Below are 24048 nucleotides of genomic sequence, written 5' to 3' on the forward strand. Positions count from 1 at the left end.
AATCCTAACGATACCCATCCCTGCTCTGGAGTATCTTTTCCAGCAGAAACATTCTTGGTGATTTACTGCTTTCTCTTTATTACTGTTTCCTAAGGTACTACTTCCCTGGCTGGTACAGTGGAGGGGCATCCCGGGCGTATCGATTTGGGGTCACCAAGGGGTCAGAAAGCCCAGTCCTTGATGACTTTGTGATGTCATACCTCTTCTCTCAGGTGAGCACCTTACCATACAGCCACACTGGCTAGCAATGAATCCTTTTTTAAGGGGGTAAGTTTAATACAATTATTTAAGAGAATGTTTTAATAGCCCAGTGGTATACATTAAGCATCAGAAAACAAGCAGCTCATATCTTTAACAAATACAGTAATATCAGTTTGTGAGATTGCTAGTAAGGTCACATCACCAAATGTAAGGTTTGAAAAAACCTTGTTAAAGATAAAGCAGTGACAAACTATGAAACCTATTTATTTTCCCTGAATGCGTCTGGTATCAGATGACATGCTGTAGGATGCATTATAACAAGGGCTGCCCATGTAAGAAAGTGGCACCAACAAGGCGGCTGACACGTACAGTTATAGCCCCGTGTGACGGGGAACAAAATCCTGAGTTAGAGAACCAAATGAATGCACATCACTGTTTTTTGCACATGAAGCTTCAGCTGTGCAAAGGTTTTGTTTTTCTAATTTTTGTATTATATACTTAAGCAATAGCTCACGACAGGCCGTGGTATATGCTCATTATATCACAGCTAAGGGGCTTGGTTCGGCCCGAAGCAAACTGAGCTATTGCTTTTATAAAACGGTTACCAAGTGTGGCAATATGAAAGAAAAATACACTCTCTAATTTAAATAGTTTTTATTAGTAAATAATGATGTTCAAAATAAAATAGTCCCTCAGTTGCCTTCTGCACGAAACATAGTGCAAGGTGGTTGCTATGCAACAACACTAACAGCTAGCAAACATATTAGACGGAGAGTGTTGATCTATTATTTGGCTATTTATTTACATTCATTTGTATGTTGCCGTTTATTGTGCAGCCACTGACAAACTGTCCAGCATCAGTAGAATGGCTTACGCGGTTACTTTTATAGGTTGAGGTTAGGGATGTCCCGATCACCTTTTTTTGCTCCCGATCCGATTCCGATCATTTGATTTTGAAAATTTGCCGATACCGATTTTTCCCGATCCGATCTTTATGCAATGCATTTAGAGACATTTTTTAAAAAGCATTCAAGTTGTCCATTAAGGTTATTTTTTTAATTTAAATTGGATATTCTATCCAACATGGATATAGCTTATTTTTTTCACAGCGGCATTGGATCAGTTCAGTTGTGCAGCATTGGATCAAAACAAAATAAAGCTTATCAGTACTCGTTAGCTTACAGCTACAATTATACACTGCGCCCTGCCCACTCTGTTGCCAGATTTGAGAGAAATAAGCAACCAGGTCTATGAAAACAAGCCCCAAAGAAGCAACACATACATGATGTTGTGTAATTTGAAACCAAAACTGAGGCCTCAGGATGACTTTAAGACTTGAACATGGTCATTTTTGTTTTGTAACATTGTAACAAAAAATTATTTAAAAAAAAAAAATCCCGATCCCCGATTTTTTTCTCCCAATTCCGATCTTTTGAAAATCACGTGATCGGCTCCGATCCCCGATCACGTGATCGGATCGGGACATCTCTAGTTGAGGTCGTTCTAGGCTGTTGCTTGGCGTGGCGAGAATATTGCTCCACTTTCTCCGGTCCCCGAGATTGGGCTTCCAGTAGCTCTGGAGAGAGCTTTCGCACCTGTGGCCACTAACGGTCATAATTTCTCTGCTTTGTTTCAAGACCTGCATCAGAAAGCTTTTGAATGGTGGTACTTTTCCAGTTGGTCTACCTGCTCTTCACGTAGCTCTGCGTGTCGTCGTTTAGGTGCTTTTTTTTCTGGAGATAGGCACTGCTCAATCCACTCCTCCATAGTAAGACCGGAGGTCGAAGTTCATCTTAAATGTTTCCATCTTATGCTTTGTAAGTTTGTTTTGTAACGGAAGAAATGTAAATATATTTATAAAACTGACAAGTCATATCAAGCAATCTGATTGGTCGATAGCGTTTTTGCGGACCTCTTTGATTACAGATTTGAAAACATCGTTGCTTGCTTTAAAAGTAGCACAATTCATTATGTCAAACCTTGGAAAGTATCTAGATATCCCTGCCCTAATGCCAAAGGAACTGCACACTGAATATGTTTTGCCGTTTGATGTCTATGTCTGGACCGCTGCGTAAAAAGGAGGGTTTCTGCCCCGTTACTTCTCCGCTGCTTTCTTGTTCCAGTTTGAAAAGCAAACTGCAGGCAGTTTGCTTTTCAGCCCAACTGTATACTGTTTTTCTCAGACGCGGAGGGATACTGACTTGTTGTGAGAAGTAACTTACAATTCTACCCATGGTATACGCTCAGTATATCACGGCTAAGAACCAATCAGATTGCTTGATTTTACTTGTCCGTTTTATAATGACTGTCATATTGCGTCAATGTAAATTCCAACGTTACATAAACTGGATGGTCGTGTATTTATATAAAAAGTGTATTTATAACTTCATTTATACTTACAGGCTTTTATCGTCATGCCTAAATTATATCTGTGCTGCAAAACAACTGGGGGCCACCTTCCATTACCTTTTCCCTGATACCCTCCAGATACAAAAACACATGGCCATATGCAGATTCATTCTCATACACTAAAAACACGCCCTAAAGAGTGTCCTATGAGAATAAGAAGGAAAGTGCTGCTTGACATATGGCAGCTTACAAAAATTACGTGACCATTTTTACCAGATGACCACTGCCAAGGCTAGTTCCATATTTAAAGAAGAATGTGTATATTCACCACGTAATTAGACCTGAATGGATGTACACCCAGTAACCTCCTTAGCGGTGGTTTTAATGTTTGCAGTGTAGGAGAATCCAGGTGACTCAAGCCAGTATTATGACTGGAGTGAACCAAAGGATTATGTGGATTTATGCTTGTTGAAATCTGTCCTGGGACAAGCTTGAAAGGGAGACCAAAGCTTTCCTGTTGCGGTCATTTGAGGGTGTAGCTCATAGTGTGTTAGCAGCCATTAAATCATTACACATGCTTGCATTCTCTAGAAAGAGGTTGCGTTTTAATCTGTAAATTAAATGTTGAATTCCTCGCAGTCTTATCTATAGCTGAAGCACTATGTGTGTTTGTGATAAAATAAGGATATAATGACTCGCTTACCCCTAGATTCCACCGGGTCCGTCTGTGCCGCGTCACGGCTGCACCGCGGTTTTGGTCCGACCTCCTCCAGCGTCATAACCAGGGCTGCACATAACTGGTGCGCATGCGCACCCCCGCCTAAAAAGGAGCACCGGATCATTTGAAAAAAGGCGCATTTGCGCATATTTTGCGAGTTGCATAAGAACTGTTAAGATAGCAGGGTTTCCCACACATGGACTTTACTTGGGCGGGCGCCCAGGTATATTAACGGCCGCCAAAGTATAATTTTTTTTAAGTAAGTATTTTTTTAATCCGTCCGCGAGCACGACGGCATCTGCGATCCCTCGCTCTGCCCCTCGCTATCGCGTGAAGGGTCTGCTTTATGCGCTCCGCACAGTAACCCTGCTGCGAGGCTCCGGCGAACAGTTCATGAGCGTGCTCACTAGCGCACCTCCCACCCCTCCGTTCATAAAGTCAAGTACCCCTCAAAAGGTCCGGTTTATTTCATTTTAAGGATGCGCACCAAGCAACATCTCCAGGTGCTCCTTTGAGAACATGGGCAAAAAAGTTATGTGCACCCCTGGTCATAACCCACCGGGCGCGTTTCAGAAGCCGGCGTGCCGGCTCATAGTTTGTTGATTTGGGCATATTTCCTGGACAGGCTAATTTGTGCAGACAAAGTTAATAATAATTGTAATATTCCAGTTATAAACAACATGAATCAAAGATGTGTTGCTGTATTTTAGTGGTAAGAAAATGCATTCATCATCATAATTATTCTATATATATAATTTACACAGTGCCTGTAAATCGGAAGAGAACGCTGGCATTTCTCCTCCTACTTGAAAGACTACGGAGGGATAGGGTCTGCAAAATTTGTTTATTTTGGGGATTGACTGGATGCTCTGACCGGTCCACTTCCTGCCCGGCGCTATGCAACGCCTCGCTTCACGTCGAAAATAGACTTGCATCCTATTTTTAGCGGAGCCCAGCGCCAAGACGTAATGTGGCCGTAACGTGGCCGTAACGTGGCCGTAACGTGGCCGTAACGCGGCGCAGACGGACCCGTGGAATCTAGGGGTTAGGGAAACATGTCTCTTTGTTCACCGGTTGTAGGTTAAATCATAGAACAACCAAAACAAATTCAGAGCCTCCGTGTTCAAACAATGTTAAAGACTGATAGCAGTTGCAGTGAATGTGTTACTCTCTGTATGCAGTGGAGGAATGACTTTGTCAATGGCTTGGTGAAGATCCCAAACTCCCATGAGACTCAGGAAGAGTGCCTCGGTATGGCTGTGCTGGACATGTCGAGAACAGCCAAAGAGAAACAGATGTCACCGCTGGACATCTACCATACCATAAGGTACTAAGGAAACTCAAAGGCTACCCTAACTAACTTTATTCTAAAATTAGCAAAGCAATTTTTTTAGCTCATCAAAGAATCTGAAAAAGCATTCAATGCAAGTGTCAATCAAGAAGAGATCCAGTCTTTGTGACTTAGTTCTTTTGAAAGCAACAAATTGTGTGTAATTTTAATGTACTTTTCTAATCTGTATTTCTCTGTGCATGATTTGTTGTTAAATGTTTCAGCGCACTAATGATCAGAACAAGACATCATTAACATGATAAGAACTTGTCAATTTCAGTGAAAAAAAAGCTTTGTCCACTAAATATACTTGGGGTTTCTGTTATGTGTATGATTACATTGCAAAATATTTTTATAATCAAAATTAATTTAGCTAATTTTCCTTTTGCTTACTTCTAGTTACAAGTCTTTCTTGCCAAAAGACATGAGAGCTCAGATCCAGGACTGCAACTTTGTGACACGCAAGCGAATCCGATTCCGCTTTAAGCGCTTTATCCAGCAGTTCAGTCAGTGTCGGACCACAGCGCGCGACCTCAAGCTGAAGTACCTGATCAGCATGGAGTCCCTGGAGAAGGCCTTCTACACGGAGACCTTCCAGGTCAGGGATCCGTCGAGTGGACAGCTCATCATCGTGGTGGCAGCGGACATCGGCATTCAGTGGTGTCGAGAGAAACTCAAAGATTCTGACGAGGTTGGTTTCATGAGCACTGTCAGTAGCCTCTGCTCCTTTTTAAAATGTCTACATGATGGACATTTAGCTGACTTTCAGAGGAGGGCAGTGCTGAAGGCCTTTTAGTACCTACATCTCCAAATTAAAAGCAAGGGGCCATAACTCACTTCAACCCTTGAAGTTCACTCAAAAAGATATAAAAAGAAAACATGTAGCAAAATAAATATGATGATTTAGAGCTTAAGGGAGTTGAAGAAATGAAACAGAAATACAGGATTGTGGCGTCAAGGACTTGTAGTTTTTCAGAATGAAATACTGGGTTTGTTATTTGTAATTTGGTAATTATATAGTAAGGTTTTCTTTGTTGGTTTGGTTACAAAAGTTGTTCCTTATGCTGTTTGTCCAGGAGCTGCAGACCTTGTGCGACTTCTCTGACGTCATCGACATGAGCATCAAACAGGCCATCAAGGAGGGGGCTGCAGAGAGTCGGGTGGTCACCATCACTAAACAAGATGGAAAGAATCTGGTAATTTCAATATTTTGTAAATACAAGTATGTGTTTACCCTTTTTTTTGTAACCAGATAAAGGAACTACTTTTTGAAAACAGACAGATTCAGTGACACTACTGGACTGTACGAGTAGAACATCTTCACTCAAATTAGCTGTGGGTAAAAGCAAATTATCTAAAGATATACTAACTATGGATGGCATTAATTTGGCCTCCAGTGAGACTGTAAGGAATCTTGGTGTTATATTTGATCAGGATTTATCCTTTAACGCCCACATAAAATAAATTTCAAGGACTGCCTACTTCCATCTACGTAACATTGCAAAAATCAGGCATATCTTGCCTCAAAACGATGCAGAGAAACTAGTCCATGCATTTGTTACTTCTAGGCTGGATTATTGTAACTCCTTATTATCAGGGTGTACCAAGAATTCAGTCAAGTCGCTTCAGCTGATTCAAAATGCTGCAGCTCGTGTACTAACCAGAGTTAGGAAAAGGGACCACATTACTCCTGTTCTGGCTGCCTTACACTGGCTCCCTATAGAACACAGGATAGAATTTAAAATTCTTCTTCTCACCTACAAAGCCCTTAATGGGCAGGCGCCATCTTACCTTAAAGAACTCATTATACCCTACTGTCCTACTAGGGCACTGCGTTCCAAGAATGCAGGGTTGTTGGTTGTTCCTAGAGTCTCTAAAAGTACAATGGGAGCCAGAGCCTTTTCTTATCAAGCTCCACTTTTGTGGAATCAGCTTCCAGTTTGTGTTCGGGCGGCAGACACCCTATCCGTTTTTAAGAGTGCGCTTAAGACCTTCCTTTTTGATAAAGCTTATAGTTAGGGCTGATTAGATTCAGCCCCTAGTTTTGCTGATATAGGCTTAGTTTGTCGGGGGACATCTTATCTTCTTCCTTCTCTCTGTCTATACCTGTGTACTCTCATGTTCCGATTAACCCAGCTTCCCCAAATGTATTTCTTTTTGGTGTCTATATACGCCGGGATCCGGAGTCATGGATGATCCTGCGGTCCTGTGTCATGGATTGCGAGTCCTGGATCTTGAGTCGTGGCTGTGGTCCTGGATCATAAGTCCTGGATGGATATCCTCGTGGATTCATCTCCTTATTATACACACATGCATTTCCAAACATTTGGACTACCTATGATGCAAATGTATTATCTTTTCAATTTACACACGGCATCTATTGCACGTCTGTGGTCCTGGGAGAGGGATCCCTCCTCTGTTGCTCTCTCTGAGGTTTCTCCCATTTTTCCCTTTAAACTGTGGGTTTTCTCCGGAAGTTTTCCCTTGTACGATGTGAGGGTCTAAGGACAGAGGGTGTCGTATTGTCATACTGATATTCTGTACAAACTGTGAAGTCCACTGAGAAAAATGTAACATTTGTGATATTGGGCTATATAAATAAACATTGATTGATTGAGTAGAGAAACAAACTACTTGGAGATAATTGGAGAATGATGAACATTTACACGTGATGTCTAAGGGTGCATTCACACCTAATAGTCCGTTTTTTGGTGTGCACCAGACGACAGTTTGTTGCATTGTTTAATTTTTCAAAAGGTTTGGTTTGCGTTCACACGGGCAAAACTCAAACGGACTATAAACTTTAAACACAAGTCATGTGCACGGAAATGCTGTTCAACCATTGGTCAGACATTAAGGGGGTAAAAATGCAATTCCCGGGAATTTCTACCGGAGCCTCCGCCATGGAGCATCGGCACTTTCGGCAGGTTATTCTCATGCTGCTGTTAATCTGGAGATCGACAGACACTAGCGGCCCGCGAATAAGATTTTATAATCAGACAACGTCCGTTAAAAAACATTATAACACATATAATGAGAGACGTTCTGCAGTCAGGAGGGGCGTTTCACCGACGACAGGTGTTCTTACTTTTATGTAGCTGACAGAGAATCTTTACTTTACACGACACTGTTCAACACTTCATTCTGCTTCACTCTTTAACCAAACAACCGCGGATGTCTTGAAGGACTCATTCGCTAAAGATTTTGAAGATATCCGCGTTCTTGTGACACGTAAATACTACGCTTCCTATGTTTTGGTGCGGACTGCGTTCACACCAGCAATGAACCGCTCCAGAGTTCGCAAGCAAGCGCTCCGAGACCACCTATTTTAGCGGACCAGAGTCCGGTTGTTTAGTTCACTTAAGAGGTCTCGGACTGTGTTCACACCGACCCAAATGAACTGCACCAAGCGGCTAAACGCAACAGGGTTCGATTCAACCGGACTATACAAGGCAGGTGTGAACGCGCCCTAAAAGTGTTTTTATATATTTCAGGAGCTGGAGTTCCCCAGCCTTTATGAAGCCCTCTCCTTTGTGTCCCTCATTGACGGCTACTACCGGCTGACCACAGACGCACATCACTTCCTGTGTAAAGAAGTAGCTCCTCCCAGGCTGGTGGAGGCCATCGCTTCTCATTGCCAAGGCCCCATCTCGTAAGTGAAGAGTTGCCGAGCTTCATTTATATCAAACCCACAGCTTTCATAAGATACATCTACAGTGGGGCAAAAAAGTATTTAGTCAGCCACCAATTGTGCAAGTTCTCCCACTTAAAATGATGAGAGAGGCCTGTAATTTTCATCATAGGTATAACTCAACTATGAGAGACGAAATGAGAAAAAAAAATCCAGAAAATCACATTGTCTGATTTTTAAAGAATTTATTTGCAAATTATGGTGGAAAATAAGTATTTGGTCACCTACAAACAAACAAGATTTCTGGCTCTCACAGACCTGTAACTTCTTCTTTAAGAGCCTCCTCTGTCCTCCACTTGTTAACTGTATTAATGGCACCTGTTTGAACTCCTTATCAGTATAAAAGACACCTGTCCACAACCTCAAACAGTCACACTCCAAACTCCACTATGGCCAAGACCAAAGAGCTGTCAAAGGACACCAGAAACAAAATTGTAAACCTGCACCAGGCTGGGAAGACTGAATCTGCAATAGGTAAGCAGCTTGGTGTGAAGAAATCAACTGTGGGAGCAATTATTAGAAAATGGAAGACATACAAGACCACTGATAATCTCCCTCGATCTGGGGCAACACGCAAGATCTCACCCCGTGGGGTCAAAATGATCACAAGAACGGTGAGCAAAAATCCCAGAACCACACAGGGGGACCTAGTCAATGACCTGCAGAGAGCTGGGACCAAAGTAACAAAGGCTACCATCAGTAACACACTACGCCGCCAGGGACTCAAATCCTGCAGTGCCAGACGTGTCCCCCTGCTTAAGCCAGTACATGTCCAGGCCCGTCTGAAGTTTGCTAGAGAGCATTTAGATGATCCAGAAGAGGATTGGGAGAATGTCATATGGTCAGATGAAACCAAAATATAACTTTTTGGTAAAAACTCAACTAGACGTGTTTGGAGGAGAAAGAATGCTGAGTTGCATCCAAAGAACACCATACCTACTGTGAAACATGGGGGTGGAAACATCATGCTTTGGGGCTGTTTTTCTGCAAAGGGACCAGGCCGACTGATCCGTGTAAAGGAAAGAATGAATGGGGCCATGTATCGTGAGATTTTGAGTGACAACCTCCTTCCATCAGCAAGGGCATTGAAGATGAAACGTGGCTGGGTCTTTCATCATGACAATGATCCCAAACACACCGCCCGGGCAACGAAGGAGTGGCTTCGTAAGAAGCATTTCAAGGTCCTGGAGTGGCCTAGCCACTCTCCAGATCTCAACCCCATAGAAAATCTTTGGAGGGAGTTGAAAGTCCGTGTTGCCCAGCGACAGCCCCAAAACATCACTGCTCTAGAGGAGATCTGCATGGAGGAATGGGCCAAAATACCAGCAACAGTGTGTGAAGACCTTGTGAAGACTTACAGAAAACGTTTGACCTATGTCATTGCCAACAAAGGGTATATAACAAAGTATTGAGATGAACTTTTGTTATTGACCAAATACTTATTTTACACCATAATTTGCAAATACATTTTAACCTGTTATCCCCCGCCGGCGGGGATAACAGGTTTTTTTCTTTTTTTCACGACACTGGGGATCAGGGATCAGGGGATCAGGGGATCTTAATATTTAAGAACCTATTAATGTGTTATACCAGATTAACGGAAATAATCTCAGCTAACTGACGATACAAACCATTTTTACCAAAACAAAACACAAGTCTTATAAGAAGCATCTAAATATCCCCTTAGCGAAAAAATGCTAACGGACATTGGCACAGAACTCAAGATAAAAGTACCCTTATTACTTATCGTAGCTGCACATACAAGATATCCGATTAAAGCTGATGTTCCACAGATTATTTAGGTATATAGTATTATCACTGAGTGATCCGAACTCGCGACAGGGGAAGCAAACACAGACATCACAACACGTACCTTTAGGGAGCTTCTAGGGAGATCGTCTCACCGTAGCTGTCAATCTGATCAAAAGACGTGTTCAATGGCCTTAAAACGAGAAAAAACGCGGCTGAATCGGTTAATCCATAGGTTTTTAACGTCTCTGTATAAAAAAATTATTTCATTTATAATACATAATACTATTTTTATGTAAAAATCGCGGAGCAAAAGTTAGCTTCTAATGGTAGCCACCAGAGTGGCTGCTGCTTCCGGTCTTGGCTATGTGGCAGTCTAACACACACACATTACCAAATAAACCATACCACTTACCAAACATTAAAAAATCCAGCAGGGGGCGGCAGAGATATGGAAAATCCACCCAAATGGCCCCAGAAGAGGTTTTTTTTGCTAGATTTGTCTAAAAAGATCAAATATCCATTGTTTTACATCAACCTTGATACAGGGTACTTATTATATGTTGTACTTTGGATTACTAAAGCTTTTAGTCTACTAACCCATCATCCAAGGTTAGTTTTCACTATAAGTAAAAAATATTTTTTGGACCGACACTATAATTTACAGTTTTTTACCATGTTCAATCGGAATTTTCTTTAAAATAAAAAACTTCTATATTTATTCTGACTTTTCTACATCCAACTCACAGGTTTATCATTACTTTGAGAAAAAAGATTATTAATTTAACCCTTTTAGAAGGGAAAATATGGTCATTTATTCTGGGAATGTCATTTTCGAGCCTGAAACCTGAAAAACAGGCTCGGGATTTAACAGGTTAAAAATCAGACAATGTCATTTTCTGGATTTTTTTTTCTTCTCATTTTGTCTCTCATAGTTGAGGTATACCTAGGATGACAATTACAGGCCTCTCATCTTTTTAAGTGGGAGAACTTGCACAATTGGTGGCTGACTAAATACTTTTTTGCCCCACTGTACATTGATTTAATACATTTGAAGTAATCCTAAACAAAGTTAAAGGAATTCCTTGTTGCTCATTTGTGGTGCATTCCTGCTCCAAGGGTCCACAGAGATGAGACTTGGTGAAATGACACAGCTGCTAAATATACTTGTATTATTTATATTACATTATATATATATTTTTACTTTATTCACCCTCCTGCTGCCAAAATGTAAAGGAAGTATTTTTGATGCATCTTACCAGGTGATGCTGTATTTCTCTCTGGCGATGCAGGTTAACAACATGCTCTAACTCTTCTCTTTTTCTTTGTGTAATTGCAGAATGGAGTTGGCGATGAACCGGCTTCAGAGGTGTGGGAACAAGCGAGGGTTGTACATTTTGAGGTGTAGCCCTAAAGATTTCAACAAGTATTTTCTGACTTTCCCTGTTGAGGTAGGCATCATTTTTGTATTATTTTTGCTGTTGTTGCTGATTTTCACATGTCTTTTGGGAGTTAGGTTTCAAACTTCTCAGTGTTTAATGTTATATTGTGACAAATGGAACAAAAAGATGGATGGTATACTTTATAAGTAAACTATGGTCATGCTCACACAGATGATGGAATAGTGTCCAAAACGCAACCTCCTCAATTTAATGACGCAAACACCACCTGGGATGTATTTCATCTTGTTGCCGGAAATGTAGAAGCAACACTGGCTTGTTTATCTATTACTATCCAGTGTTATTGCCGTTTTAAACATTGGCGTAAGAATCTGACCTCATTTATGTGCTAACTTAACTGTTTTCATTCAACTTGCTCCAAATCAGACTATGTGTTGTTGTATTGCCCACTCTTAAACTGAAAGTCTTTGCACTTCTTTGTTTCTGCTTCCATAGGTGTACGACGCTGTAGAATACAAGCACTGCCAGATAACCAGATCTGACAGCAGGGAGTTTAACCTCAGTGGAACAAAAAGAAACTTCAGCAGCTTGCAGGAGCTTCTCAGCTGCTACCAAAAGGAAACTGTACGCTCTGACAGCGTCATTTTCCAATTCAGCAAGTGCTGTCCACCTAAATCCAAAGGTAAAACTAGCAGACTGGTTTGATACAGTATGTTTTTAAGAGGGATAGGAAACTTTAGCAATGGCTATGTGCGTGCTTTTGTGTAAAGTCAAACATTAAGCCATTATATACTTGAGCTATTGCTTTTATAAAACGGTTACCAAGTGTGGCAATATGAAAGAAAAATACACACTCTAATTTAAATAGTTATTTAAATTTAAATATTATTAGTAAATAATGATGTTCAAAATAAAATAGTCCCTCCGTTGCCTTCTGCACAAAACAACAGTGCGAGGTGGTTGCTATGCAACAACACTAACAGCTAGCGAACATATTAGACAGAGAGCGTTGATCCATTATTTGGCTATTTGTTTACATTCATTTGTATGTTGCCGTTTATTGTGCACCCACTGACAAACTGTCCAGCATCAGTAAAAAGGCTTATGTGGTCACTTGTATAGGTTGAGGTCGTTCTAGGCTGTTGCTTGGTGTGGCGAGAATATTGCTCCACTTTCTCCGGTCCCCGAGATTGGGCTTCCAGTAGCTCTGGAGAGAGCTTTCGCACCTGTGGCCACTAACGGTCATAATTTCTCTGCTTTGTTTCAAGACCCGCATCAGAAAGCTTTTGAATGGTGGCAATTTTCCAGTTGGTCTACCTGCTCTTCACGTAGCTCTGCATGTCGTCGTTTAGGTGCTTTTTTTTTCTGGAGATAGGCACTGCTCAATCCACTCCTCCATAGTAAGACCCTCCCGGAGGTCGAAGTTCATCTTAAATGTTTTCATCTTATGCTTTGTAAGTTTGTTTCGTAACGGAAAAAATGTATATTTATAAAACGGACAAGTCAAATCAAGCAATCTGATTGGTTGATAGTGTTTTTGCGGACCTTTTTGATTACAGATTTGAAAACATCGTTGCTTGCTTTAAAAGTAGCACAATTCGTTATGTCAAACCTTAGAAAGTATCTAGATATCCCTGCCCTGATGCCAAAGGAACTGCACACTGAATATGTTTTGCCGTCTGATGTCTATGTCTGGACCGCTGCGTAAAAAGGAGGCTTTCTGCCCCGTTACTTCTCCGCTGCTTTCTTGTTCCAGTTTGCTTTTCAGCCCAACTGTATACAGTATTTCTCAGACGCGGAGGGATACTGACTTGTTGCGAAAAGTAACTACAATTCTACTCGTGGTATACGCTCAGTATATCACGGCTAAGAACCAATCAGATTGCTTGATTTGACTTGTCCGTTTTATAATGCAATATGAATCATGGTAATTAAAGTGGGTTTAACTAATGGAAGACCTCCCGCGATCAAATGCTGCTGAATACAGATGGACAAAACCAATAATTAACTGCCATTTGAAAGTTAAAGCTCATTTAGGGAACCATAATATTATAGGAAAGTAAAGTCAGTACACTCGTCAATAGGGAGGGAGAGCGTTTACAGTTCAAACCAATCAATAGGATGACTCATAGGTGCTTCAGTCCTTGAGCTTGCGAAATTAAGTCAAAACTGGTCTGATCTAGTCATTCGAATAACGTTGCAGATCCATTTCCACAGAAAACATTGATGAAATAAATGCAGAGTGTACAACATTTCCAACGCTCCATCTCTGACTCACCTTTTAGTTTCTCAAGGTTCTCTGTTGGTTAGATCACTTTTAACTTTGGATTGCCATACATTTTCTTTTTGTCTCTCCACCAACAGAAAAGTCTTGCCTCCTTGTGTGCAGAAGCAACAAGGGCTCTGAAGTGCCTCTGTCTCCATCTCTACATCGACGAAACATCAGTCAGATGGTGTTTCACAAGATCAGGAAAGAAGATCTTGAATTTGTAAGCCTGGTTTTTCATATATCTCTGTTTTCCTCTTCTATCCAACAATGCACCATATTGCTATACTGTATACTATACTATACTATTCTGCGCATTTTACTAACACTAGCTTGGAATTAATTACAATAATCACCCGTTAAAGGTTAACATTAAGAACTGCATTTATTGATCTTCCCTTCAGATGGAGAGTCTCGGCCAAGGGACATTTACCAAGATATTCAAAGGGGTCCGCAAAGAGGTGGGAGATTATGGACTCGTGCACCAAACTGAAGTTGTCATGAAAGTCCTGGACCAGGCCCACCGAAACTACTCTGAGGTCTGTGGCGTTTTGTTTGCAGGCACCCTTGGTTATTACTGAAAACTAAAATAAATCAAATATATTATTGGTTTGGGCAGATTTAGTTTACATTGAGGCTGAGAAATATCTGCTTTTTAATTCAAGAATGGGCTCATAATGTTTTTTCTGCATGTTGTTTAGCATTCAGCCTCTTGGATCAGTTTAGAGCTGAAATTATAAATCGATGAATTTATTTAGCCTGTTTAAATTTACCATAACCAATTAATTGTCATTTTGTCAAACGCTCACTGGATTGAGCCTCCCTAATTTCAGGATTTGTTGGTTTTAATTTTCATATTTAAGAACCCGTTTTTATCATATAGTATGCTGTTGTCTTTTTCACTATTTTCTGACATGTATAGACAACAAATTGATTCTAAAAATCCTCAAAATTCTTAATAACACTGAGTGATAGTTGACTAATTGAATAGCCGTTTTGAAAAGTTGTTCAGAAGTTGATATGAGGTGTCAGCAGTCTGAGTTTGACAAATCAAACAGGAAATGTCAACATCTTCTTTTATTATAAAAACAATTTGTATTTGTTGTTGGTGTTCCTTTTCTCTTTCATGGGCTCATACATAATTATTTGTTCTATATTCTCTGTTGTTGTTTTTGTCCTGCAGTCTTTCTTTGAAGCTGCCAGCATGATAAGCCAGTTGTCCCATAAGCACCTGATCCTTAACTATGGTGTCTGTGTCTGCGGAGATGAAAGTAAGCCAGCCTGACACACACACTCTCTCCCTGGTCGAAACACACTGCATGGCCTCATTTTTCCTGAGTCAGAGCGCACAGTAATACCCATTCATTTGATTGACATTGCAAGCCTATAGGACATGATGGTCTAATGATGCTTCGCTATAATTTTGAACAGTCTATAAGCTCAAGGCTCAGAGTAGTGATACAATGATGGGCATGGAGGGCTATTCTAGATTACGATACCCTGCCCTAGAATATTTTACCTGACTTCCTCTCTTTACCTCACACTACTCCTGCTGCTACTGTATACATCTGTTTGACTTTGATTAAGATGCCGCTGTTTACTTTTTTGAAAGTGGCAAATGGCATTGATTAATTAAAGTTTTTATAGGATTTGTAAAGAACCCAGCATTTCTCAGATTGAGATTAAAATAATTATAGTAACTGAGGTTAAAAGGTCAAAGTTGCATACAATACATGAAATATAAAAAGAAATATCATATAGACATCCATCCTGCACCTTGGCATTAGTTGTACATAGTTGTTTAAAAACAATTGCAAATGGAACAAGACCACTCTCTCTTTATTAGTGTTACTTGGCCCTTTTTCTATTTTGTCGAGTTTCTGTGTGCACCTTTGGTAACTAAGATGTAATTGACATGCACTGTATTTCCAGTTTAATTACAATATAATATTTTACCACAACATGTTTCCCTCTGTACTCTTTTTCCAAACTGGAAAGATGAAAAACACTCAGTCGTTAAATATCAGTATTTATGTCAGTGGAATATTATTTTTGAAATTCTCAATTATCCTTAAGATTAGACTTCTTTGATTGAACTCATCAGAAAAAAATTTTATTTCAGATATCATGGTGCAGGAGCTTGTGAAGTTTGGTTCTCTGGACACCTACCTGAAGAAGAACAAGAACTCCATAAACATCCTGTGGAAGCTGGAGGTGGCGAAGCAGCTGGCCTGGGCCATGAACTTCCTGGTAGGACTCTTTTTTTTTTATTACTGCTGTAGTTTTTATAGCTGCAATATAAAATATATGGCTGCAAAAATAACCTGACTAATAGTTTCATTGGAGTTATTAAGAGACTGATCTGAATCTTTCGCATTTTGAACCTGCAGGAGGAAAAGCATCTTGTCCACGGGAATGTCTGTGCGAAGAATGTTCTACTGATCAGAGAGGAGGACCGGCGGGCTGGGAACCCCCCCTTCATCAAACTGAGTGACCCTGGCATCAGCATCAATGTTCTGCCCAGAGAAAGTGAGTCTATGTCCATCCTTATCCACACTGTAATCAGCAAGAGGCAGCTTTTAAATGGGTGTTATAACAATGAGTTGGTACCTTCTTCCAATCCAGGTTGCATTGGGTTACTACATTTTGCGTGGTGTTTGCAAACACAGGTAAAATAAGCGTGGTATGCTATTTAAATAAAGAAGAATCGTGTTATTCAATAATAGGAGTATTTCATCCCTGATCTGCAATTCAAAAATTCAAACTGAATCGACCTTGGCTGAACATTTTGAAAACTATGAATTTAGCGGTGTGTTAAATGTTTGTGTTTGTGATCAGTCCTGATAGAGAGGATCCCTTGGGTTCCGCCTGAATGTGTGGAGGACCCCGGCAGCCTGAGCCTGGCTGCAGACAAGTGGAGCTTTGGCACCACTCTCTGGGAGATCTGCAGCGGGGGGGAGAAACCGTTAGCAACACTGGACAACTCAAAGGTAGGCCTGGGAAATGTGACCTAAAATATACACTGTATCGAGGTATGAATAGTTAATGAGTATTATACTGTGTATGTCATGTCAAGATTTATTTTCTTCTCTTACTTTAAAAAAAGCCATGTTAAAAATGCAATTGGTGCTGAATTTCTAGATACCTCACAATTGTGCACAAATTCATTAAATCTGTTTGTATTGTTTGAACAAATACAATATGATTAGCGTATGTGTACTTCATATCATAATCTGCATATTGTTCATTATCTATCGCCTCAACCTAATACAAACCCTTCATTTGGTATCACAGAAAACCCTGTTCTACGAGGATCACCACCAACTCCCTGCTCCAAAGTGGACCGAGCTGGCCAACCTGATCACCAGCTGCATGGACTACGAGCCGGCGTTCAGGCCCACGTTTCGCGCTGTTATCCGTGACCTCCACAGCCTTTTCACACCAGGTTAGTGCTTTCGTCCCTAATGGTGTCACCACAGGGAATCTAGATCACACCAGGGTGGAATCTCAAAAGCCCCTGCCCACACACACACAAACACACACACACACACACACACACACACACACACACACACACACACACACACACACACACACACACACACACACACTTATCAACGTGTCTTGAGGAACATGTCAGTAAAAAGGCTCCCGTCTTCATTAGCTTTCAATTGAAAATAGGTGAGGAATGGAACAGAGAAAGTATTCCAAGGTCAACATTTTGTGAAGGTTTTCCTACAAAAGTTTAGATATGTAACTTGTTTTAATCTTTGCGTAATTAATTAAGAGATTGGTCCAATACATGAATAGCTTAGCTTGTAGATGTTGATTTACTTCATTTCTGAGCCGTCTGCTTATCTCTTGAATGCACATGGTTTCTGTCTTTGTGTCCCCAGACTATGAGTTGATTGTGGACAGTGACATCGTGCCAAACAGGACGGTGGGCTCCGGCTTGTCCACCGGGGGCTTTGAGAGTCAGGAGCCGGCCCAGTTTGAAGAGAGACACCTCATATTCCTGCAGCAACTGGGCAAGGTATAAAAAACGTTTTAACAACAAATCAACCCAAGGTCAGACTTGTGACCCCCTAGTCCTCTTGTGATCAGTTTTTGTTTTATGTTGTCATGACCTTCTGTCTTAAATTCGAGCTACATGGTTAAGGGATGAGTAATACAACTCTTAATGGAGAATGCACAATGGAAAACATTCTGAAAAACAACATGTCTTTCTCAGTATGGTGTTTAGATGACGATATGTTTTCTATCTGATATTCTAGTGTTTATTATTTTTAATGTGCATTTTCTCAGAAGGTATTGAGCCCTGAAAGCAGGAACAGTTCGTCCCATTTTTTACATTTTCAGTTAAATTAGGTTGATATTTTTCTTGAAATACAGGGTTTAATTAGTAGTATATCTAACATAGGATTCTTCATAATGTTTAAAATATCAATCACTTTTTTGTCTATACTTCATGTGACGTTGCATTTCTTTTAGTTGTATAACAGGGGATGTTCATTATAGTATGAATGTAACACCTAACATGTATTAATGGGCCAACAAATGGCCCAGTGAAGATTGTTTGGATGTGCTTCAATGGTAAGGTAAATCACACACATGAGTAATAAAGGGCAGCTCCCTTAAGTTGGTCTTCTTCTTTAAGGGTAACTTTGGCAGCGTGGAGATGTGTCGGTATGACCCGCTTCAGGACAACACTGGAGAAGTCGTGGCCGTGAAGAAACTCCAGCACAGCACTGCAGAACACATACGAGACTTTGAGCGGGAGATCGAGATCCTGAAATCTCTGCAGCATGAGAACATCGTCAAGTACAAAGGAGTCTGCTACAGCGCAGGTACAGGGAGGTGTGAGTTATGAAAAATGTACAAAGTTATCTAACTTTTTGCCGCACTTTTCTTCACAGGTTGGCCATGTAATAGAATCAGAATCAGCTTATTACAAAGTAGATTTACACATATGTGGAATTTGCTTTGGTATAAATGGTGCATACAAAGAAAGAAGAATATGTAACAAAAAACAATGCTATTATAAAAGCTATTTAAAAAAAAATGTAAGACTATTGTAACAAATAAAAAATTAAATCTACACGAAATATAATTATGTGACAAACTGAGTACAGTAAAATATTTAATAAAATATGACAAATACTATATTCAAAATCTGTGCAGATTTAAAAAGAAGTAGTGTGGAGCAGAAACGTGCAACATGTTGTGCAGGATTTACAATATTAAAAATAAATAAGATATTGTTAGCATGCTGTGCATTCATGTAGTGTATAATGTTTTTCTGGGGTGCATAAAATTCAGTGTCAGTGGGGGTCCAGGCCTTGTTAATGACGCCGGTAGCGGAGGGGAATAAACTTTTCTGATGGCGGGAGGTTTTGGTCCTGATGGAGGGGAGCGGGGCAAACTGTTGCTTCAAGGGTGGGAGGGGTCGGCCTCTATCTTCCCTGCCCGCCTCAGGGTCCTGGAGGCGTGCAGGTCGTGGAGGGATGGCAGATTACAGCCGATCACCCTCTCTGCAGAGCGGATGACACGCTGCAGCCTGCCCTTATCCTTGTCTGTAGCTATAGCTAATCCATCAGCTTGCCTGTATGCTGTTTATTTGTTTTTTACCATTTCAACTGATTAGCAAAAAAATGTGTTTGTTGTCCCATGGTTTTAATAATTGAATCAGTTAAATCTTCGCAAATGTCAAGCCTTTTTGGCTGCTGGGTTTCCTGGGTGAGACAGTTTTGTTTTGGCTTCTTTCAGGACGACGAAATCTCCGTCTCGTCATGGAATATCTGCCCTATGGAAGTCTGCGAGATTACCTCCTGAAAAATAAGGAGAGGATCAACCACAAGAAGCTCGTGCATTACACCTCGCAGATCTGCAAGGTACGTCCCTCTGCTCACTTTGTCCCGTGCTTTCTTGCACCACTGACCACTGGAGCTGCAGATGCAAAGCATATTTTTCTTTTGTGTTTACAGGGTATGGAGTACCTGTCCAGTAAGCGCTATATCCACAGAGACTTGGCAACCCGAAATATCCTCGTGGAGAGTGAGCTGAGGGTGAAGATCGGAGATTTCGGCCTTACCAAAATTCTGCCTCTGGACAAAGAGTACTACATGGTCAAGGAGCCAGGAGAGAGTCCCATATTTTGGTTTGTATTTTTATATTTACCCATTTTGTTTGAGTGCTTGTACTTAAGAAAATGTGATTTTACTTAGAAAATTAAACATTTTCATAATCCAAGTTAGGAATTCTCATATTCATATGTTGAATGTATTTATGAGTTTCCTTTTGAAGTAAAATAATAATAATAAACTGTATTTATAGATCACCTTTCATGCTTTGACGCAGCCCAAAGTGCTTTACAGAGTATGAAAGAAAATGACAATAACAAATGCGGAACATAATTAAAAACAAGGTATAAAGAGTTATATCACTGGAACCATAAAACAATAAAAATAATAAAACATGAACAGTGATACTACTAAAAAAGTACAATTGCCCCACATTTTAAGCCAAATTAAAAAGATAGGTATTTAATTTACTTCTAAAAGATCCAATTGAGGTCGCTGTTTTAAGATCCAAAATACCTGTCCTACTGTTGAAATCAATGTGTAAACTCACAAGTTTCTTAAGAGAAAGCAGAACAGAGAGTGACACAGTGTGCTACTCCACAGGTATGCGCCTGAGTCGTTGACAGAGAGCAAGTTCTCTGTGGCGTCAGATGTCTGGAGCTTTGGAGTCGTGCTCTATGAGCTCTTCACCCACAGCGAGAAGAACTCCAGCCCTCCTGCAGTAAGTGTTCAACACACTGACACGCATGCATGCTCACTCAGGCTTCTTCACTGCCTGATCAACTGGTTTATTGTCCCTGCTTCATCCACAAAGTGTAGAAAACAAAGAAATGATGTGCACAGTTGGGAGCCTTTTTCAAACATTCACAGTGCCAAGATTGTTTTAAAGGGGCCCAATAATGCTCCTTTTCAGGTTTCAGATTTGTATTTTGTGACAAACTGTTACTTTGACATGCTTATATGCTTGAATGTTAAAAAAAGTATTTATTTTTTCTCATACTGCCTGTGCTACAACACCTCTTTTCACCCTCTGTCTGAGCCCAGTCTCTGATGTTTTTGGCTGGTCAGCTCTGTTATGATTGGTCAACAGCTTAGAGATGTCCCGCCCCTTAGCGTACAATCACGTAATATGTATTCGAGCCCTGTTACGAGTGTTACGTAGTTTCTGGAAGTGGGGGGGAGGGAATGTGTGGGAGAAAAACTCCCTCTGGAGGGAACTTTGGGATTTGTGCCTTTGCAGACCATTTACATGCACAGAAACCTTTATAACACACTACAGGAAAGGGGAACACCACAAAAGAATAATAGCAAAGAGGAGCATTGACAACTGCAGAAACCAATTATTGAAGAACCTTATGGTAAAGGGCTTATATCTGTTTGTTATAGTAACTATAAAGGACAAGCTATAGTTTTAAGCAGGTGTATAAGACACCTGACACTGTTTGCAATTATAATGTTTTATATTTTAGTTTTGCTTCCTTTATTTCACCAATTCACGCACACAAAGTGCAAAGGCAAAAACACATGTTGTATGTTAAAAAAAAAAGATTGATTACTATAAACATAAAAAGGACAAAGATAAGTAATAGTTCAGGCATGAGTAGGGAAAAGGTAATACCTGAAGAAAACGAGGTGAAGGTGCCTCTTAACTGGTACTATGATTTTGAAGCAACTTCAAAATGCCTTTATTTAGAGTGGGAGGATAGTGTGAATAATTTAGAAGGCTCTTAAGACAAATACTCTGATTTTTCCCTCAAGAAGGTTTGTCAGAAAATATATTCGAAGAGAGACATTTAGGAAACCTGCAGACTAAACATATACAGTGCATAGAACACAAGGAGGAGACCTGCCTGTCTGTAAACTTCCTACAGTGTGGTTTCAGGGTGATAGCCTGACTGCCCGGGGCGTGTTCCTCCTCTACCTGAACGTGTTCTATGTGATAATGATAATAATAAAAATACCATGTATATAGAACACGTTCAGGCCCTTTTCCAGGTGCTGAAAGATGCTTGAGATGTAATAGCTCACAGTCTTTGTGTGCTGTAGATACAGTCTTTCCGCTCTCAGCCAGCTGAGCCAGACGTCCAGTGTGATTCATGCATTAGTAACAACACTTTTGGGAAATCTTAAATATGCACGCTTTTTCACACTGAACTTCACAAAGTGAAGTGACTCCCTTAGTGACGTCATGCTGTATTTCGCAATGTTGACAATCATAACATATCTCTGCCAGGGTTGCTCCACATGTTTTGCTTTGAGTTTCTCTTTATCACAACATGTTTATTACTCAACTATTCATTGCATCACATTTGTCTTTTTACATTTAGAGTCAGTTTTATTATCTGTTCGAATCTAGTTATTTTCTGTGAACCAGATAGATTTTAATATATGTTTACATCATGGCTGTCACTATTCTCCTCTTCAGGTTTTTATGTCCATGATGGGAAATGACAAGCAGGGACAGCTGATCGTCTATCACCTCATCGAGCTCCTCAAGTCAGGCAGCCGGCTGCCTCAACCCCTTGGGTGTCCCGCAGAGGTAAGAGCTGCTATTTTCTTTCTGAAAATATTCAGGTGAAATAGACATAAATAGTTACACTATTTTACCTATATGTTATATATATATATGAGTAAATGAGCATATGCATGCATAAGTGCTGTTTTTATCTGTTATTTTTGATACATTTGTTTGTTTAGTTGTTTGAACCTAAATATAAAAGCCTAAACAGGGACCAGGGCTGCAAATTGGCACATGGATATAATATATCATATATATTGAATTGTGTTTTTTTAATGTTAAGGCAAATGCGTAGTATTTTACCAAAATTAAACTATAACCATCTTCTCAAAGCGCCTTACACCGTAACTACACGGATAAATGGGCAATGTGTTTAACAAAACACATTCAAACACACATACCGGTTTCAATCCTCAATCATTTCATTTGATAAACAGGCACACTACTTTGGGACATCGATCATACAGAGGCTTGAAACCAGTTTGCTCCTAATCACACTGGCCCAACCCAATGTCAAATTGTTGTCTGCTCATCTCAAGAACAACTCCCCTGACAGTTCCCTCTCCTCTTGCTCTCTCTCTCAGATACACGAGATCACAGAGGAGTGCTGGGACAACGACCCCAGCCTGCGTCCTTCTTTCAAGGAGCTTGCCCTTCGCATCGACCTGTTCAGGGACAGTAAGGAGTTTTAAACTGACAAATCACCCAAAGTGCCCGCTCCTCTTCAACCGAGTCACTCTTAACATTGTTGCCATGTTTGTGGCAAAGGGACAAGGCCATGATGAGGTCCTCCTCCTGCGGAGTGCCAGTATGTGGCAGAGCAGCTCGTGACTGGAAGAGCTCTGGTTCCAAACTAGGACCAGCTTAAAAACTACTGCCAAGGTGCCTTTAAGTAAGGCCCTCCATCCCCATTTCTAAAGTGGAGTGCCATTGGGGCTTGCAGCAGAATGGAAATGTTCAAAGTACTGTTGAAGGTGATGTTAGTCAGATTAAGTGTTTAAAAAAAAAAAAGAGTTCAAGAGTTTGTGGAGACTGTGAGTAGACTATTGCCAGGCCTTAAGCTAGAGATGCTTGTGTCAAACAAGTTCTCTCTCTCTCTCTGTGTGTGTGTGTGTGTGTGTGTGTGTGTGTGTGTGTGTGTGTGTGTGTGTGTGTGTGTGTGTGTGTGTGTGTGTGTGTGTGTGTGTGTGTGTGTGTGTGTGTGTGTGTGTGTGTGTGTGTGTGTGTGTGTGTGTGTGTGTGTGTGTGTGTGTGTGTGTGTGTGTGTGTGTGTGTGTGTGTGTGTGTGTGTGTGTGTGTGTGTGTGTGTGTGTGTGTGTGTGTGTGTAAAAGAGAGAGAGTGTATGTGTGTTGTGTCCATATAAACAGCTAGCAGGGCTAGCTCTCGCCGTCCCCCTTTCCCCTCATCTGAAGAGAAATGGTCTAATAAAATTGAGTGTTTTCTATGCATCTGTGTATATACCTACAGTATAATTGTGTACATATGTCCAGAAAATTTTATAATTTTATAAAATGAAATATAGTTAATAATACTATATTTAAGCTCTCAGCAAGATTTCAGTTTAAATGAAGTACAGACAAAGGTGATTTGTGTTTTCATTGTCAGAGGTGGTGTGAAAATAAAAAAACAGATTAATTCAATTCATATATTCGAAGTCAATTCTTGTGATCTACCACTTTGAAACTCATTTTTTGCAGCATGAATTAATGTTGAATTGCAAAAGTGTATAGTATAAGATTTAAGGG

The 24048-nt window shown here is 40.5% G+C and overlaps 1 protein-coding gene across 2 annotated transcripts in view; it reads left to right on the forward strand.

The window, feature by feature from the left end:
• The window catches only part of jak2b (Janus kinase 2b), a 25667-nt gene extending 1724 nt beyond the window's left edge, over positions 1 to 23943 (forward strand). The window contains exons 2-22 of one of the 2 annotated variants that reach the window (XM_079685985.1): positions 95 to 212; positions 4450 to 4595; positions 4998 to 5289; positions 5675 to 5794; positions 8093 to 8250; positions 11378 to 11489; positions 11934 to 12120; positions 13803 to 13927; positions 14109 to 14243; positions 14888 to 14975; positions 15827 to 15954; positions 16095 to 16233; positions 16543 to 16694; positions 16999 to 17149; positions 17601 to 17737; positions 18362 to 18551; positions 19471 to 19595; positions 19689 to 19861; positions 20388 to 20505; positions 22210 to 22323; positions 22887 to 23943. In XM_079685985.1, coding sequence (XP_079542111.1) covers positions 95 to 212; positions 4450 to 4595; positions 4998 to 5289; positions 5675 to 5794; positions 8093 to 8250; positions 11378 to 11489; positions 11934 to 12120; positions 13803 to 13927; positions 14109 to 14243; positions 14888 to 14975; positions 15827 to 15954; positions 16095 to 16233; positions 16543 to 16694; positions 16999 to 17149; positions 17601 to 17737; positions 18362 to 18551; positions 19471 to 19595; positions 19689 to 19861; positions 20388 to 20505; positions 22210 to 22323; positions 22887 to 22994 — 3016 coding nt within the window. In that variant the 3' untranslated portion in view covers positions 22995 to 23943. The remainder of the gene's footprint in view (positions 1 to 94; positions 213 to 4449; positions 4596 to 4997; positions 5290 to 5674; positions 5795 to 8092; positions 8251 to 11377; positions 11490 to 11933; positions 12121 to 13802; positions 13928 to 14108; positions 14244 to 14887; positions 14976 to 15826; positions 15955 to 16094; positions 16234 to 16542; positions 16695 to 16998; positions 17150 to 17600; positions 17738 to 18361; positions 18552 to 19470; positions 19596 to 19688; positions 19862 to 20387; positions 20506 to 22209; positions 22324 to 22886) is intronic. The other variant, XM_079685986.1, reaches the window with a different exon arrangement.
• The last annotated feature ends 105 nt before the right edge of the window (positions 23944 to 24048 follow it).

The sequence above is a fragment of the Notothenia rossii genome, assembly GCF_949606895.1.
Source record: "Notothenia rossii genome assembly, chromosome: 6".
Lineage (NCBI taxonomy): Eukaryota > Metazoa > Chordata > Actinopteri > Perciformes > Nototheniidae > Notothenia > Notothenia rossii.